The sequence below is a fragment of the Vigna unguiculata genome, chromosome 5 (assembly GCF_004118075.2).
Source record: "Vigna unguiculata cultivar IT97K-499-35 chromosome 5, ASM411807v1, whole genome shotgun sequence".
In the NCBI taxonomy this organism is placed as follows: Eukaryota; Viridiplantae; Streptophyta; class Magnoliopsida; order Fabales; family Fabaceae; genus Vigna; species Vigna unguiculata.
Genome location: NC_040283.1, coordinates 3,336,162 through 3,355,417, shown reverse-complemented (window position 1 = coordinate 3,355,417; position 19,256 = coordinate 3,336,162). Strand labels below are relative to the sequence as shown.

The window sequence follows — 19,256 nt, the reverse complement described above, 5'->3', positions numbered from 1 at the left end:
TGTTACCAAATAGAACCAAAACATGCAATGAAAACAAAATGATGGATTCGGAGGTAGAGCATTATATATTGTGCCATGCAATTCTCACAGTTTTAACAGTTTGAAATTTTGGGACGGTTTTGACGGTTTATGATCTTTTAAACTGTGTTCTGTTTCCTAGGTTCTGTTTGCTAGAGCTTTATATATTGTGCCATGCAATTCTCAAATTTAGACATTTTAAATTTTTGGGACGGTTTTGACTGTTTATTATCTTTTAAACCGTGTTGAAGGGATGTGTTAGATTTAGTGCATCGATAATAGGGTAATTTTGTGTTTGTCGATGTTTGTTTGTGTAGATATGTACTAACAGGGCATTTAATCACAAAATCATATGTGTAGAATTATGGTGTCGTAGTTTTGGAGCTGCTCAAGTTCTTGGTGATAGTTATTTAATCAATCTATTTATTCGCCACTTGCAGTTCAGCAGTACCTTTTTGTAACAAACTTGCATGTGCTGGTGTTTAGGCTCTGCCTCTTTTCACTGATAGAAAAAATGTTGTAAAGATTATGGATCCTTCGTTAGAGGATCAATACTCTATGAAAGAGGTTGCCCAGGTGGCTGCAATTGCTGTAATGTGTGTAACCGAGGCAGATATCGTCCTCTCATGACTGATGTTATGCAGTTATTGGTTCCACTGGTGAAGACTCAAAGGTCTCCTTCAAAATGGTAAAGATGGTTTCGTAGAACCAGAAAATACTGTGTGCTATACCAATGCTCAAAATAATGTGTTGAAACCAACGTGTAAGAACCACAAGGCAACCATGTAGGTATTGTATCGAATAGTTGATGAGTTTGACTACGAGAAAAATAACAAAGTGCAAAATTTTTAAAAGAAGTGTGAAATATTATGGAGAAAACATACAACGAGAAGACCAAGTAAAGCAGTCTGACTCCGAACACTCAAGTGTAAAATATTATGGAAAAAACATACAAGGAAATGACCAAGTAAAGCACGTCTGACTCCAAACAGTCACGAGCAAGTTGGAGAACATGAGGATGAAGGAGACAAAACGAGTTTCAAGTACATCACTGTTGAAACTATAGTAAACTAATTCAGCAGAAATGGAGATACTCATGAATGCAAATTCATGCATACAATTAGGCTTATTCTGCATCAGTTAAAATTGCATGAATGTATTTTGAATATTTTGAAGTAAGTTAGTACCATTACAGTGAAAGATAAGTTTATGGAATTGTGGATAAATTGATCAAAGCTTAATGATACTTCCAAAATTAAATCAAAAGTTAGCAAATAATCAAAGTTATAAGAAGTCAAACATTACATGAAGATAGCAAAAAGAACATGAAAAAACAAAAAATGGGAGAAAGCAAACAAAAAATAGAATATGTGATTTTTTTTTATCTTTTTCATGTGAAAGGGCTTTAATAATGTAATAGTCATTATGATAAAAGAAAATTTGATAAAGATACTTAAGAAAAATCATTAGGAGACATTATATAAACCTTTTGGGGGAGCAATTATGGCCAAGTCTCAACCATCCCGTCTTTCCCCTCTATTTTCTTCTATACCTTTCATGAAATTTTAAAGTTTGGATCGATTTTCTTGTAATTTCAATAATCAATTTTGGAATTTCAACTATTGAACTGTTTATTTTTATTTATTTATTAGTTATTTTTTTATTCTTTTCATCTTGAGTTTTATTTGTTACTTTCGATATTATCTTTGAATGGTATTCAGAAGTCAATTTTATGCATAATAATTAATAAAATTTCGTATTAATTTTTCATTGGTAATTTTTGAACAAAATATATTATAATTAATTTCATTATTCTTCTTCTCTTAAAAATGTGTATGCATGGATAAGTTTATGGGAGAAGCTTACCAAACTTTTATGATAACTTTTTGGGAATTTCTTCCTACACTTCCATGTCTTCTTCTTATACCCCATGAGCAAAACGAAAAGTCAAATTTACTTTCATTTCCTTCCCTTTTCCTTTACTGCACTTCTATATTTTCTTCCATCTCCATCCTATTTTTTTCTTTTACCTCTACCCCCGTCTTCTTCCTCGTCTCTAAACCCACCCCATCTTCTTCATGCAACCCCTTCATTGCATAGAGTATGTGTGTTTTTTTGTATTATTATCCCTTTTGGTTTTATTTCATTTGGTGAATACCCATTAACATTAGAAGCATTACGAATTATATTGTTTATAATGAAAATTAACATTACATATAATACCATTCGGTATGTAATTTGTATTATCAATTATTTTATAACTATATTACATTCCGAATTATACAATTTATCAATAAAATTTATATTATGAATTGTTTTTCGAATTTTCATTATAAATTATACAATTCATAATGTAAATTTATATTATAGATTATATAATTTAAAATGAAATTTAAATTAAAAATTGTCTTTCATATTTATATTATAAATTTGAAATGTAAATTTACATTTGATTTGTAAAATTAATATTTTTTACTTTTGAATTATATAATTAGTACGAAACTATAATTTCAATAAGAATATAATTGAAATTTTAAAAAGTATATGAGATGTAGAAAAGAAAACATGAAGGTTCCGAACTTTTCCAATAGAAAATACTTTTATAAAGCCAACTAATTTCATTTATTTTTTATACGATAATTTAATCTCGAAATAAACTTTTCACTTTCATTAATAACAATTTATTAAAAGAAATTAAGAAATTAATGAGATCATATTATTCGATCGGAAAGAAGAAGAAAAAAAGAGACAACCTTAAAAAAACGAGAGACCATCATCAATGGTCCCACAAAAACTCCACATTTTAAATTCATGAATTATCTATGGCCATGAAATTCTCACACTGAAAATGTTCTTTCTTCCCATTTCTGTTCCAAAATCATCTGTCATTTCCAACCTCAAACTCCTCCATGCTTTCACTTTCTTTGGGACCCACCTGGTGGATTTTCTTCCTTCTCAATCTCTCTACATGCATAATATATATGTATAAATGTAGGTTTAGTTGCGTTTGTTTTTGACAGATGTAATCAATCAGTTCAAGTTCCTCGGTTTATCACTTTCTACACCTTCATATCCTTCAACTGCAAAATCCTTATCATCTCTGCTAAGTTTGTGAAACCAATTAGCCTTGTTGTTATTCGTAGCTTCTCATGGCGTCATCAATAAGTGCCCAAGCTTTGGTTCTGCTTCATAGCAGAGGAAACCCTTGTCTCAGATTTCCACAGAAAAACGGTGTCGTTTTTGAACATTCGCAAAGCTTGGGAATCAGTACGCGCATAAAGGCAACAGGTGGTAACAGTTTAGGGGCAGATGAGGGTAAAGACGGCGCAGAAGCTGTTGAGGGCATCAATGAAAAGAAAAATAAGGTGCTAGCTTTGCAAAAGGATCTCCTTCAACAGGTATTAATTTCTCTCCTCTATATATTCCATAATAATACTACTCAACAATTTGCTATTATCTTGCTTTAATGTTGGATTAGAATAATATGTTGTATTAATTATTTTAAACTGCTAATGGTGGAAGAAGAAATTTATACATTTCTAAAAATATACACACAACTATATGCATTATTAATAAATGTGACTATCGTTATTAATTATATTATAATTTATGAATGAGACATTTGATACTTTGAATTAGTTACAGTATTAAAATTAATCTGCATTATGCAATTCATTAAAGCCTCCAAGAAAAAATATATATATCTCACCGGATAGTTCAGAACTAAATCGGTTAGGAACCAAAATTAATACATAATAAAATTAAAAAACAGATCCATAATTTAGATGGAATGACTTTTTTTTTTTAATTTATTCTGTAATTGGATTTAACTTTCATACAAGGATGGGAGGAGTATGCTTTGAGAGAACAAAATACAATAATAACTTAATTAAAATTTATATTTTGTGTAAATGCCTTATATTTGATTTTATCACAACAGTTGGAACAACTTTCTATTTATTTTATCACAATTATGTACTATCTATCAAAGACACCCCCCTTAAAGGTGTTTCTTTAACTACAGTTTGCAAATAATGGAACAGAAGATCAATCAATTAAACAAATATATTCTGCTTCATCAGAATCTGTTTGATTTCTTTGGTGCTTTCTTAAACCAGCAAGTTATTCCATGCATGCATATGGTTTTCTCTTGTCCATTTGTAGGTTGTGGAAATAAAGAAACTGGTTTCTTCCGAAAAGAGTGAGAACATTCTTGGATCAGAAGTGAACAGGACGTCTTATGAACTCGCTAACAAATCTTTCACAAATAAACCAAGTCCACAGAGTGCTTCCACCAGGGATGGCAATGCAGTTAAAAACCAAAATGGAATTATTGCTTCACCAAACTATGTCCAGTCTAGTGAAGACAAGACACATAAGACTAATAGGCCTGATACTCTCTCAGCCTTCTTTGTAAATGGTACTGAAAATTTGAGTCTAGAGGTTGAGAATCAGGAAGGTATAAGTGAATCTACCCCTATTGAGAGTGAAGGTGAAACAGAAACACCCCAACCTTTGGCTGGGACCAATGTCATGAATGTCATATTGGTTGCAGCAGAATGTGCTCCCTGGTCAAAAACAGGTAATAACTTGATCTGTGTTTCCTTGTTAAATTCATGTTGGTTATGTGTCCTATTACAAGGTAAGGCACTATTGAGAATTGTCTTCATCTAAGAACTTAAAACTGGTTATGTGTAATCTAGTGCATGCATTAAATTTTTTCAGGGTTGTTTGAAAACACGAATAATTGACAAAAGACTAAAAAGAAACTGGAAACACTTTTGTTATATCCATATAGGTTTTCAACTACTTCCATGAGAAGATCCATTGAGCTCTCTCTGTCTCATCTCTTTTCCAAACTATTTATTGCCCTTTATGCATGTCATTTTCATTTTTATGTAATTTAAAGACTTATATCCCTATGCTAATTTTAATAGGTGGGCTTGGTGATGTAGTTGGTTCCTTGCCAAAGGCTTTGGCTAGACGTGGACATAGAGTTATGGTAAAATACTAATTTTTTAATGAATTCAGTCTCACATTCTAGGGAAGAAATCACACTATTCAAATTTGCTGCTTGCTAAGGGAAGAACAACATGAACTTCACAAAATATTTTCCTTGCTTGGTTCCTTTTGAATAATATATCAGATTTCTCTTTTCTTTCTTTCCTATAGGTTGTGACACCTCGCTATGGTAATTATGCGGAAGCCCAAGATACAGGGGTGCGAAAATGGTACAAAGTAGATGGTCATGTATGCAGTATACTTTATTAGTGATTAATTAAATTCTTTGAATCTATTAAGTTGATAATATTTTTATAGTGCTGTAACCTTTCCAATTATTAATTTACAGGAGGCGGAAGTAAAATATTTCCAAGCCTACATTGATGGTGTAGATTTCGTTTTCATTGACAATCCACTTTTTCATCATCTAGAACGTAACATATATGGGGGAAGCCGATTGGTAATAGTCTATTATTTATTAAGTTGAGGATCACTGTTATGTATGATCAGTGTTTATCGTATAACATTATCCAGCACATTCTCAAGTCCCTAAAAAGAGAAAAGATGGGTAAAGAAAATAGCCTTCTGAGTTTTTAAGCTATTGTTTTCCACCATTAGTTAGATGATTGCAAGGTCTAAATCAAAATGCTGCAACGTTACGTTTGTATTATTTCTGAGCTATTTGACTCATGTTGTCCTTTATGGAACAGGATATTCTAAAACGTATGGTGCTGTTTTGCAAGGCAGCGGTTGAGGTACATAAACTAAATTGATTTCTGAAGTGACTGAATCAAGAAATGGAAAACTCAGCTATAACATTTCAAGATTTTTAGCAGATTGCATGTGCTATTTTCTTATGCTGTAACAAATATATATATATATATATATATATATATATATTTATATAAAAGATCCAGATTATGGACATATGTGGCTAACACGATTGCTATGCTTTTTATCAACGGTGAAGTTTTATTTCAAATCCTTATTTCTGCATACCTGCAACGTGACAAAACGAATTTAACAATTGCAGGTTCCATGGCACGTTCCATGTGGAGGTGTTTGCTATGGAGATGGAAATTTGGCTTTTATAGCAAATGATTGGCATACTGCATTGCTGCCAGTTTATCTGAAGGCATATTATCGCGAGCAGGGTTTGATGAAGTATACAAGATCAGTTCTTGTGATTCATAACATAGCTCACCAGGTTCCATCTGAATCTAGAAAACCATTTTAATTTTTTTAATTCATTGTTTTGGTGTAGCTTATTAAGGAGCTGCTGGATATATTTTTCGTGTTTTAGGAATAAATATGATCCACTAGTCTATTTGGATGGGAAATGAATGTATTTTATGATTATCAGTTAATCACAGTAACCAGAGTGATAAATACCACAGTAGCTTTTATAAACCCTTTGCAGATAATGATATAAAAAAGTTCAGTCAATTCTGATGTAAAATGTTCATATGTCTTTTCAGAAAGCAAATGAAATTAACAAATCAAGAAAAAAGTTTTACTCAACCTATGTGTCTGAGTTACTAAACTACCAGCCAGTTATATCAGAAATCGAACTTATACCTCTGAAAAAGAAACTACCTCAAGTGGGGGACAGATCATTGAAGCTGATTTCATTTACTTAATTAGTCTAAACTGCACTGTTTCTTTTACAGGGTAGGGGGCCTGTTGATGATTTTTTCGCTGTGGATTTACCTGAACACCACATGGACCTTTTCAAATTATATGACCCCATTGGAGGTGACCATTTCAACATCTTTGCCGCTGGTTTAAAGACAGCAGACCGTGTTGTCACGGTTAGTCATGGGTATGCGTGGGAGCTCAAAACTTCTCAAGGTGGTTGGGGCTTGCATGGGATCATAAAGGAGAATGATTGGAAATTGAAGGGCATTGTGAATGGAATTGACGACAAAGATTGGAATCCTCTGTTTGATGTTCACTTGAAATCAGATGGCTACACTAACTACTCCCTTGAGACACTTTCTAGTGGCAAACTTCAATGTAAAACAGCATTGCAAAAGGAGCTTGGTTTGCCTATCCGTGAGGATGTCCCACTAATTGGCTTCATTGGAAGGTTGGATCCACAGAAAGGAGTTGATATCATAGCTGAAGCAATTCCTTGGTTGATGAGTCAGGATGTGCAATTAGTCATGTTAGGCTCTGGAAGGCCGGATCTAGAACACATGCTTAGGCAATTTGAAAGCCAACACAATGACAAGATAAGGGGATGGGTTGGTTTTTCAGTGAAGATGGCTCACAGGATAACTGCAGGCGCAGACATATTGCTCATGCCATCAAGGTTTGAGCCATGTGGATTGAACCAACTTTATGCCATGAACTATGGAACAGTTCCTGTTGTACATGCTGTTGGTGGACTGAGAGACACAGTGCAGCCTTTTGATCCTTTCAGTGAGTCTGGCCTTGGGTGGACCTTTGAAAGTGCAGATTCAGGTAAGTTATCAAATGCATTAGGGAATTGCCTATGGACCTATAGGGAGTATAAGAAGAGCTGGGAAGGTCTTCAAAGGAGAGGAATGACACAAGATCTTAGTTGGGATAATGCTGCTTTGCAGTATGAGGAGGTGCTTCTTGCAGCCAAATACCAATGGTGAACTTTTTGCATTTATTTCCATCAAAGCAAACTTTTCACAATGGAGCTAATTCATGTTTAATAGTTTCATTGTATTAATTGTTGTACGAGGGAAAATAACTGTGCAAGCTGTTGAAATTCTATTGGTTATAGTTAGAGGGTTTATGATGGGGATTGGAAAGCGAAATTTTGGCGCTGTAAGGATTGTGTAACTGTAATATTGTGGGTTGCAAGTGTTCAGCGGCTCAAATGTACTAATTATAGTATGCAAATCTGATTTTCTATGATACGGTTTTAGCTTGATTTCTCATGAAGTATCCGTATTAGTATTGCACATTTCCTCACCTTCTTCCATCATTATCATATACATGTATTTTCAAAGCAACTACTAAACGATAATACGAGCATTGCCATGAAATGGAATCTAAACTTTCTAAAACTACTTCAGGAAAGGATTAATATTTGTCGGTGAATGATACAAAAGAATAATGTGTTATATCTTATTGTGGTAAATTAAGAACTATTGATCACTCATAAAGTTTAATGTGGAGAGGAGGAAGGAGAGACAGTGATATTTCAAAGCAAGATTTCAAAGCAAGGTCGTTTAATTCCATGTATTTCATTCTCGTTGTGGCAGCATCTACAGAATCTCACAACTAATGATTGTCCTATCAAAATATGGATATCTTTCACCGCACTACATCTGTGAAAATTGCATTGCCTAAAAAAGCCCAACAGTATCCAGAGTCAGCTTGTGGATATTAGAAAATTCTGTCATTCAAACCACTAAATCATTCACCAAAACTTAAGCACAGATCAACGCTTACACAATCACAGGAGGCAAATATTGTCCACTAAAATTATATCATTTAAGTGGTTAGCGGTAAGATTATATCACGTTAACTGAAAAAAGATGGTAAGATTTGTCTTCAGAACACCAAAAAAACAGAGGATGTCTAATTTACACAAGTTAGATAATAATCCCATCAAAATGGTTTGATGTAATTCTTGATGGTATTGGCTTTATCTTTTACAATACTATCATAACAGTGTCTTTCTTAAACAATCTATCATTTATCAAGAACACTATATGAGTTTCAAAACATGTTTATGTAACTAATAAACAAATTAAGACCTATTTTCAGGCCTTCTGAAAAAGTCAAATGAATAAGCGAGACAGAACATACATGGAGGAGAACATACATCATATACATCATACATTATGAAGATGTCAGTAACAAAGAGAATCATACAACATATACATTATGAACAGAATCAAACATCATACATTATAATCCTAAATTTGTTGATGAAAGGAAGAGAAGGAACTAAGCAGACATGCAACCAATGCCATGTCTGGAAGTGGGAAAGACGAGGAACAAGCCACTGCAAAGGAGTCCCACCAAGAGAGGAAAACTCTCCCTAACCTGCTCCAAGTCCTTCTCGTGCCCAGGGAACAAACAGTTGGTGACCCTGTGATCGGAAACAGCAATGGCCACGAAGATCATCACGGACATGACGGCGTGGACGAAGTCGGTGAAGCCCACCTTGAACTTGTCGTCGCTGGGCACAGGCACGGCGGGGAGAGAAGGCTTGAAGACGGAGAGGCCGCGCGTGGTGACGAAGCCATAGTAGAGGGTTCCGTCAGGGCCGTGGAAACTGTCGGTGAAGTGGAAGAAGAAGCAGGAGAGGGCGCAGACAGAGAGGAGGAAGTTGATCATGAGGGTCTGCACGTGGCTGCACTCTCCGTTCTTGTAGATGGAAGGCAGCACCATCTCGAAGGTGAGGAGAGTTCCCGTGGGAAGGAAGTTTCCGAGGAGAGAGGTTTTGGATAGAGTTTTCTGAACACCCTTTGCCATCATCGCACGACGCTTGTTCTGCTGCGGGTTCTTGTTTCTTCCTCCTTCCTCTGCTGGTGGAGTTGCATTGTACACTTTGACACCCATTTCTTGATCCATTGTTACCAGATAGAACCAAAACATGCACTGAAACAAAATTCTGGATTTGGAGTTAGAGCTTTATATATTGTGCCATGCAATTCTCACATTTTTAACAGTTTGAAATTTTGTGACGGTTTTTGGCGGTTTATGGTCTTTAAACTGTTTCTTTAACTACAATTTGCAAAACAAGATAATAGGAGCATTGCGATGAAATGGAATCTAAACTTTCTTAAACTACTTCAGGAAAGGAACTGATATTTGTTGCTGAATCTTATAAAAGAATAATGTTTGTGGAGAGGACGAAGGGATTGCATTGACATTCCCAAGGCTCCACCTTTATCAATGAAAATTACTTATTCAGTGATTAATAAAAGTAATAAATATTTCAGATCTATAAGATGATTTAAAGATTAATTATGATAACTCAATTCTTATATAAAATCAAATTTTATAAGATTGATTCCTAATAATTCTTTAAAATATGTGAGACAATTATAGAATTTATTTGAAAGAAGTACACCATTAGAGGAAAAAAATGGTTGAAGTTATTGACTCCCCAAAAATAAGTTAAATAGCTCTTAGACTTTATAACAATCACAATATAATTGTACGTCGAAATTTGATATTCATAGTCTTATCTAAATGGGTACAATCTTTTCGCTAGTTATTATAGTAATAAATCCAATATTGACTTAAATGATTAAGTATTAAGAGAATTTAAGTATTGACATAATTTTAGAAATTATGAAGTATATAATACGAACAACTAAAATCGTTCAATAATTTCTGATGCAATCAAATAATCAAAAACGGTTTGCATTTCACCAGAATAATCCCTTTAATTAAATTCCAATAACTGTGTTCTGAATTCAATACCCCTTTTTCATGATTTAGCACTATTGTTAGTGCCTCTTAGATTGCCACTTCACATTTCAATGCATTGCAGGTAGAGACAGCTGTTAATCATACTACGGGAATCACTTAAAACTAAGACTTTTAACATCAATTAATTCCAGAAAGACCTGAACATACAAAGAAAGAAAGATCACATACAAACAAAACACGACACTTTATTGATTCTATCAAAGGTAATGGACAGTTATTTAACACTCAACAGGATGATGTTACAATTACAAATTACAATGTGATTAATATTGGAAACTAAAACAGTGTATTGTAGCCCATTCAAAATGAATACATCAACAGATATTAACCAGCAAAAGAAAATTCTATAAACCTCCAACTATAAGGGGGGTGTTCATCAAAACGAAGCTCTTCTCTCCTCACTAAACTGCACATAGGAACGAGTTGAGAGTAGTCCAGCAAATCCCTTAGACAGAACCCCTTCAACTGCACATGGGGACATAGATGAACACAATGGGCTATTTTGTGTACTAGTTTCCATAAAATCCTCTGCTGTATTCCCTGATGGATACTCCTCAAAATCTGCTGCATCCTTAGGTCTACTTTTTTTACAATGTGAAAAAACAACATCGTTGGCATCCATATGATCATTTTTGTTGAAGTCTTCATATGACTTCCTCTTCACACCAGAAAAATTACTCAGCCCTGTAAGAAAACCATAGCCAAGTACTGAGATTTATAGAACAGTAAGGAATTGTTCGTTTAGTGATTTCACAAATAATTGTGTTTCCTAAATTTGTTTGTATCTTGAGCACATTTCTGATTTTAAACTTTGTCCCTGGTGTACTTGAACAGAACACTCAAAGAAAACAGAAAACAATGAGAAAGCACCTCTCCTTTTTAGGTTATTAAAACACTTATTTTGGAAACAATTTCAAAACTTAATAGAATTTGGATGAAAATTCGACTGCTAAGTAGTGTACAATCATTTTAAATAACTGTTAAACAAAAAATGAGAAGCGAATCAAGAAAGCCTAAGATTAGAATTCCTATATCAGGGAACTGACCAGGAAGGGAATCCTCCAAAACACATGACTGAGATTCTGGATCACCACACTGGCAATGGAAGTTGGAATTATCATAATATGATTCTTGCATCCTGCAGAACAATAAAATAAATGAAGTTAAGAGATGTTGATAAAATAAAATCCAGTGTATATAAAAGTAGTCACGGCCTTAAATTGGCTTTTAGCAAAGATTTTAGAAATGGTAAGGCAAATTAAACCCAGCAAAAATGTAGACCGTCATTGAAATAGAACAAGATTTCAAAGCAAGGTCGTTTAATTCCATGTATTTCATTCTCATTGTGGCAGCATCTACAGAATCTCACAACTAATGATTATCCTATCTAAATATGGGATATCTTTCACCGCACTACATCTGTGAAAATTGCATTGCCTAAAAAAGCCCAACAGTATCCAGAGTCAACTTGTGCATATCAGAAAATTCTGTCACTCAAACCACTTAATCATGACCAAAACTTAAGCCCAGATCAACGCTTTCACAATCACAGGAAGCAAATATCGTCCACTAAAATTATATCATTTAAGTATTAGCGATAAGATTATATCACGTTAACTGAAAAAAGATGGTAAGATTGGCCTACAGAAATGCCATGCCAATTCAAATGCCATACTTGAAAGGTGGTGCCATTTTTCTAGAAACTGAATCTGTCTCCTGTCAAAGACTCAACTATTATAAAAGACAAAGTTGCTTGATAGTTGAAGGTTCATGACTGCTTACATCTCTTAACACAACACTTCATGAAAGACCCTTTGAACTTCAAGCATGGGCATTGTGAAACCTTCAGATTCTACTACTAAAATGTTTGGAAGATTGTATTTAATTGGTCATGCTGGTGGACTTACTGGTGACTTTAATAATCCAGATCTCTACAATTGCTTAAAATTCAGGTTAATGGTGTTATTCTTCAAAATCCAGATGTTAGGAACAAGGATAGAACAAGTGAGTTGTTTAGGTCATGGAGGTGATCTGATTATGACTCAGGTCAAGGCAGTATTGACATTATGGTTTAAACTGATTCTGCTGAGAAAATTCAGCTTTAATTGACCTGTAGTTCTATTGATTATTATACCTTGTGAATAATTTTCTGCCTGGATTGAGTGAATCTTATATGTCCTAGACGGAATAGGAATTCTAGAATTTGTGAAATTCAAACAGCGAAAAATGGGGACTGGCAGATCACTGACGTGCTGATAAGGAAAAAAGTGACATAAGCGAATAGTTGACACCTAAAGGCATAAAAATTGAGGAGTGTTAATAGCACATAATATCAGAGCCTCTTTGACCAAGAAGATATTTGATCCTTGCCAGTCCCATTCTCTTAATTTAGGTGGTGATTGAATTTTAGCATCAGGAAGAGTAGGTTGGTAAGTAAAAAGTACATGCACCCTTGTTAAACTGACCGAAACCTATTTACTAATCCTATGGCACGCCAAAATAGCATGGTTAAGGTCGTCCTACAGAACCCTCAGAAACTATCTAATATGTCCATAACATGCAAAAGATAATCTTGAAATACGAAGACAACATATAATAACTCACAGTCCACTCTTTATGAAATAAGATGACCCAACATCGCACTCCTGATTTCACCCGTATAACATATTTGACATCAACCATATCCAATAAAATATTAATCCAATATTTGGCATCCCAGGAGGTTATATGGACCAATCAATGCCACTGAGCTCTATCAAAAACTAATACTAATTTTGTAAACCTAACATGAAATTCATCATCAATGTCCTAGTAAAAAATTAAGAAGCTTTGTTTGGCCATAAAGAAACCAAACCTGTACATGTGCTCGACAAAATCATCTATTAAAACTGGCCAAGCACCTGCAAGCATAAAATAAAAATGAAAACTGCATCAGTTCGACAACACCCCATGCACGTTCACTGTTAAACAATACGAAAATTCTTTTTACTGATCCCACTACTTAATTAAATGACATGGAGAGAGGTATACAGGTACTAACATCTGCATCTAATTATAGAAATGAGACAGGAAAACAGTACCTTCAGGATCATAGGCTTCCAGATTTTCACGGGTACACCAGCTGAAAGCTAAAACCTGTTGCCAGGTATCCTCAGAGATATTGTACCGTTGGTTTTTCTGAATAGAAAGTAATAGTTCAGCTTCCACAAAAGAAAAGTAAAATAACACAGTACTAGTAGGTTGTACAAATGGGATAGACCTAGGAAACCAGATCTAATCCACTTAACTCACTGGTTAAATGGACTGAGCTTATACATTGAGATTCCAATTGGCTAATAATATTAAGCTTCCCTAATCCGCACAGTCAAGGAACATGGGCCCAAGCCTAATTTCCCAAGTCTATCCTATGCTATAACATAAAATTGGCCCCTTTCATCCTTATTGTTTACATAGCCTTGTTTCTATTCATATTTTCCTCCGTTTGCCAGCAGAGTAGTTAATTGCATTCTATATCACTGCAAAGCATCACAGCTACAGGCTGCTCAGTGCAACCCCATACTGAGTCACATCTCACTGCCATGCCTGGAGCACCATGAATCACGGCTGCTATTTGCAGTCAACACGAACACTATTGCATCAGACAATAAAATCCCATTTGTTTTTGGACCCTTCAAATAATGTTTAGTGCTGTTTTGGAGAAGGGGTGATATTGAGATTTTGCTCCCCTTTTAGTTCATCACAACACGACTTACTTTCCCATTCTCACTCCTTTTGAAGGTTAAATAATGATGGTCTCTTCTCTCTTTGGCACAAAAAACCTCTCAGCTGCATTTCTAGCCAACTCATGGTTCAAGTCACACAACTTTGGCACACCTATTCTCTGATCTCTGCACTGTTCACATCCTTTGGGGTCTGTTTTGTTCACATCAAAGAGGTATCATTTTGTTTTATATTCTTTCTTTCACCGTTGTGTACAGATAGGCAACCTTATACTGCCCATTCTTATATACTTCTCTCTCCCTTTTATATTACTCAACTCTTGCTTTGATTAACTACTGTGTTTGTCTTAAAATTGTGATTTTTACTTATCAATAATGAATATTCCATTAATTATAGGTAATTATTTTTACTTTTAGCATCTATAAATATGTAAAATAAATTATTTAATTTATATATGGAAATTTCATAATATCGATCATCTCAATATTCACTACCCACTAAAGCAATTTTAGGGTTGGCTGTTATGCACTGCTATCTGAGATGGATCACTATGACTCCAGGTACTGTTATACGGAATACTAAAGTTTTTCAAGAATTGCAATGACTTAAAAAGAACTAATGTGATGGTATGGAAGAGGGATATTATATACCGTCTTACCCTTGTGTATGCAAAGAGACTGTTCCGAATTCAAACCTGTGACCTATTAAGGGTCACCAAGGCACAGCTTTGACATTGCACCAGGGCTCACCCTCTATTGGCATTATACTATTTTGGCAATGTTTGTTGTTATATTATGAAAAACTGTTGTTAGTTTTTAAATATTCACACCACTTCAGTATTGCAGCAGTATCAGCTTAACTTACGAAATCAAGGTGATTTGGTTTTGGAGTGGCTGATTCAACGTACCTTTTGGCTCAAGATAACACTTCAGTAAAAGTGTGTATACTATCCCACGTAGTATTTGCACTTCCAAGATTTTCCGTACCCAGAGAACACTACTTAATCTATGAAACTCCAATCCTTCTACTAATACCACAGTATTCCCCATAAGAAATTTGCATGTGGCTTTCTTCTCAAACACAGCCCTGATTACTAAGGAAAACCCTAAAACAGTTTCGCAGTCCTTAAGTATTATTTACCTCAACAAAATCACACCACGGATGAAGCAGTGAAAACCGCCCAGCAAGAACTAATTTCCATGCAGTTACCGCCCTGCTTACAGCTGCAAATTGTCAAATTTTAACAATTAAAGGAAATAAAGTGAGTATAGCATATTGCCAGCCACTATATTGAATAAAGAAGATTATGTTCAAATTATTAATCTTGGATGCTTACTAATGTTCTTTTGACCATCTTCACGACACATGAAGAAAACAAAATCATAGAACCGAGAGAATTCTGCAAAGTCCACCTAGACAGAGAAACAAAGGAAGCACCTATTTAAATTAAAAATGTATCATAGATAAAAATAAATAAATAAGAGTGCAAGATGTTTTGCAAAATTCTATATCTTTTCTCCTTCTCTCTCCTTATAGCACAGAAAATGCACAATCTCCTGAATTTTCATTTTTTTCCAGTAGAATCAGTAACAGGAGCAATTTATGTTAATATTTTAATTTGATGTCTTACTTTTGTGCGTCCAACTATTACAAATGGTAGTGGTAAAACGCTTCCTTTATAATTGAAAAAAAAAAGGAAATGCAATATCTAAAATTGCATAATTAAAAAATGTCAAAGCAATCAAACCTCACCCTCAAACCCAGATGAGACATGAGCACAAAAATTTCATCAAAAATTGATACCCTGGAAAATATGGCATGTCAACAATTTCGTTAGAAAAGAAACATGCATATGGTGTAATCAAATAATTTCAAGAGCATTTATATTAAAATTAACCTACACCTGATACAACAATAACTTCAGTACAAATGACAATGACAATTGACGGCAGACTGGAAAAGCAAATTTGTTCCTTTCGAAGCATAACTTCAATGCAGATTGCAAATGTAAAGCACAAAATATCCAAACATGACCCAAAATATTCAGAATTAAACTGAAGTTGAAGCCTACATTTTCCAAATATACGACAAACAACAAATTGGAGAAAATCTGAGATTTACTAATAGAACAATAATGATCATCAGAGAAAGAGACCTAAAAATGTATTTATTTAAACATTTATCTAATTTTATCATATTGAACAGCATCATCCAGACAACTGAATGAGTACTTTCAACATTTAGTTGGCTTGAGAGCAATTCTCTTAGCTGAATCAATCTAAACATTCAGATTCCACGTTAAGAATCTCAGTTTGTTCACACAAGATACCAATATTAATAATTTTTCATAGATGAAAAACTGCAAAAGCTAATTACTAACATATTTTCATTACCATATTTCCATTCATTATTGAGAAGGGAATTTCCCTTTAGCATTCATGGTTTCCTTGAAGGAAAATTTTCCTTAATTAAACTACAAAGTGTTTTATTTAAATGCACTACTTGAAATTAAAACTATTAAAGAAAGTACAAGAAAAATGGAAGAGGATCTGCAGCGATATTCACAATCCTTAACTTATTATCATAATGCAAATTTATTGTACATTGTCCCATAAGAAACTACCGCCGGAAAATGTTTCTTTCTGAGTTCAATCTACTCCAACCATTTGCGAATAGAATCAACATAAAATTGGTGTACACTAATGGCCTACTTTAATGATACTCCGAAATCAACAAACTAGAATCAATATTCCAAGATGCTAACCACGGAATAATAAGGATCCTGACATGAATCAAAAAGAATAAGCAGCAAAACAAATTATATTAGAGCCGAGTTTTCAATCATGCGTTTAGTGGCACTGTAACAGCTACATGACACAGCTAGCAGCTGCTCCACAGAAGCTCATCATGTCACAACTCGCTGTCACACCCGGAGCAATGTCAACCGTAGCCATTTGTGGCACTTTGGACACTATTGCATTAGCAGAAATAAAGTCCGTTTTGACCCTGAACAGAAACCCTGTGAAGATGTTTAAGGGGGAAATCTTGGGATTTCGCCCCTTCCCCTATACATTAACCAGTTTTGGAGACCCTGTTAAGATCATTTGCATACTGAAATCATGCCAAGATCATTCCCAGCCCTCTCCACTGAAACCCTAAACTATTCGCTCAGATTCCATAAGCCCTTGTTGACTCCTGGCAAATTCCCAACAAACAACAGATTCACATAGTGCTCAGCGGATTGACACCTGTATTTAGTTCTCAAACACTAGATTTTGATCATTCATTGTGAATGTCTTTAACTTCAAATGTTTTTATATTATAAAATCTATGCTCAGGGTTTAGGATTCAAAAAAATGATCATCCCGCTATATGCTATCTTGATGTAGAATTTTTGGGATGGACGACTCCACTCCATTATATGACAATGACTGCTATCATTAGTGCAAAAACTACTTGGCTTCAAAATTATCACAGGAAATCTCAAAGAAACACAGACCCTGTACTAACTCGAGACTCCACCAACTTTGAGAGCTGTGTGAGCGCCTCCCTTGAGACCTTAGCCTTATGAAGGTCACTGTCTTGTCTGTACCCTTCTTCCCCAGCAATGCATGCATGTCCTGATTTTATGTCTGTACAACCATACTCAAATAAATAATAATAAAGAATAAAGAATCACACACATATATCACCACAATCGTAAATAAAAATGAAATCAAAATTAAAGAACTATTGTTCTAGTTCTTTTCTTTTTCATTGGAGGGAGGGGAAACTAAATCAATACCATGGTGCTCAAACAAAGCAACACCAAAAACCCGGAAAAAAAATCAATTTCGGTGACCCATAAGCGCAAAATCTTGGAGAAACGAAACAAGAACAAAACTTGGTGCGTAATCAAAAATGAAATTGGTGTTAGCTACGCGTGATTGCAAAGGGGAAGTGGAAGAGATTACCAGAGAATCTTCGGTAAATCTCAAATATGTCGATCCGAGAGGCATCCATGGTGAACTTTGCCCTCTGAAGCTCTTGGACCAAGCAGCGAGCAGAGGAGAGAGGGACACACAGATAGTTGTTCTTAATAACCCAATGTATTCCAAACCCAACAGTTTCAAATTCTCCAACGAATGTTTTATATTTTTTGTTTTTATTTGATACAAAATAGAAGAAATATTGCTATGAAATACTATTATTAAAATATAAATAACTTAAAATAAGTTTTAATTTTGCTCTAACAAATGTACTATATTTTTTTTTTTTTGTTTTTATTTGATACAAAATAGAATAAATATTGGTACAGCAATACTATTAAGAGCTGATATTTTGACACTAATTTTTTGCTCTTACATTCAACCGACAGGGATCTGAATATCTATTATTTTGACAATAATTTTGACACTATTTTGACAATAATTTTGATCTAAATATTATTTGATTGTGTAGTCAACAATAAAATCATTATTAATTTGAAAAATACATGTGTGAATAAATATAATGATTTACCACCATTCTAAAATCTTCCTTAAATTTATAACTAAATTGATAAATTGATATCTTTGTCCAAACTATATCAGTTTTAGCCAATTTTGGTCCTTGACTTTTCTTGTGCGCATTTTGCCCTCAATTCTTTTTAAATGTTATAAATTTAATCTGAAAACCATGTTGGATTAGTTAGTGTAGTTGGTTTGAAATCCAGATTGACGAAGTTGAAGAAGTGGAGAATGTAACATCTTTTTCTTTATAAGCAGATATCAATGTACAAGTACTTATTATAAAAATGATTAATAATGTTACTAATCAAAATTAGTCAGATTTACACTATAGTTCATAAATAGATAGGACTTTTTTTTTTTAATAAAGTCATAAGTATTTTAAACAGGATAAATCCCTTATTTAAAATAATCTTATACTAATTTTTCAGTATTTTGTCCCAACTCCAAAGTTATTATCTCCATCAACTTTTATCTCTGCTTCCATATATATAAAATATGTATAATCATCGCATAAGAAAAGTTTTTCAAAAGAATAAACTCAAATAGAAAGAGATTATATCTTATTATAGAAATTATTCATCTCAAACTTTGAAATAG

At 34.0% G+C, this 19,256-nt stretch overlaps 3 protein-coding genes across 3 annotated transcripts; 1 reads left to right on the top strand and 2 right to left on the bottom strand.

Moving 5' to 3' along the window:
- Positions 1–2,844: 2,844 nt before the first annotated feature.
- LOC114185453 (granule-bound starch synthase 2, chloroplastic/amyloplastic-like) lies at positions 2,845–7,938 on the top strand. Its single transcript, XM_028073181.1, has 8 exons — positions 2,845–3,416; positions 4,183–4,600; positions 4,956–5,020; positions 5,191–5,268; positions 5,369–5,479; positions 5,730–5,774; positions 6,053–6,226; positions 6,690–7,938. Exons 1-8 carry the CDS (start codon positions 3,168–3,170, stop codon positions 7,644–7,646), a joined length of 2,097 nt encoding a protein of 698 aa, XP_027928982.1. The 5' UTR covers positions 2,845–3,167; the 3' UTR covers positions 7,647–7,938.
- Positions 7,939–8,811: 873 nt separating this feature from the next.
- Positions 8,812–9,669, bottom strand: LOC114183003 (protein DMP9-like). Its single transcript, XM_028069826.1, has one exon. It carries the CDS (start codon positions 9,604–9,606, stop codon positions 8,953–8,955), a length of 654 nt encoding a protein of 217 aa, XP_027925627.1. The 5' UTR covers positions 9,607–9,669; the 3' UTR covers positions 8,812–8,952.
- Positions 9,670–10,614: 945 nt separating this feature from the next.
- LOC114185911 (DCN1-like protein 2) lies at positions 10,615–18,285 on the bottom strand. Its single transcript, XM_028073862.1, has 9 exons — positions 18,123–18,285; positions 17,669–17,801; positions 15,922–15,973; positions 15,506–15,581; positions 15,310–15,392; positions 13,530–13,626; positions 13,304–13,349; positions 11,496–11,587; positions 10,615–11,133 (listed from the first exon to the last, which is right to left on the bottom strand). The coding sequence occupies exons 1-9, from the start codon at positions 18,169–18,171 to the stop codon at positions 10,826–10,828; spliced, it is 936 nt and encodes a 311-aa protein (XP_027929663.1). The 5' UTR covers positions 18,172–18,285; the 3' UTR covers positions 10,615–10,825.
- Between the last annotated feature and the right edge of the window lie 971 nt (positions 18,286–19,256).

Bases quoted from the DNA above. Each gene is read 5' to 3' on its own strand.
- LOC114185911 (XM_028073862.1), bottom strand. From the start codon at position 18,171: ATGGATGCCTCTCGGATCGACATATTTGAGATTTACCGAAGATTCTCT. The intron at 11,588-13,303 runs GTTTGGTTTCTT...ATTGTTCTGCAG, and splicing joins TTTGTCGAGCACATGTACAG to GATGCAAGAATCATATTATG. The intron at 11,134-11,495 runs GTCAGTTCCCTG...GTTTTCTTACAG, and splicing joins TTTGGAGGATTCCCTTCCTG to GGCTGAGTAATTTTTCTGGT.
- LOC114183003 (XM_028069826.1), bottom strand. From the start codon at position 9,606: ATGTTTTGGTTCTATCTGGTAACAATGGATCAAGAAATGGGTGTCAAA.
- LOC114185453 (XM_028073181.1), top strand. From the start codon at position 3,168: ATGGCGTCATCAATAAGTGCCCAAGCTTTGGTTCTGCTTCATAGCAGA. The intron at 5,021-5,190 runs GTAAAATACTAA...TCTTTCCTATAG, and splicing joins GACGTGGACATAGAGTTATG to GTTGTGACACCTCGCTATGG. The intron at 5,269-5,368 runs GTATGCAGTATA...ATTAATTTACAG, and splicing joins GGTACAAAGTAGATGGTCAT to GAGGCGGAAGTAAAATATTT.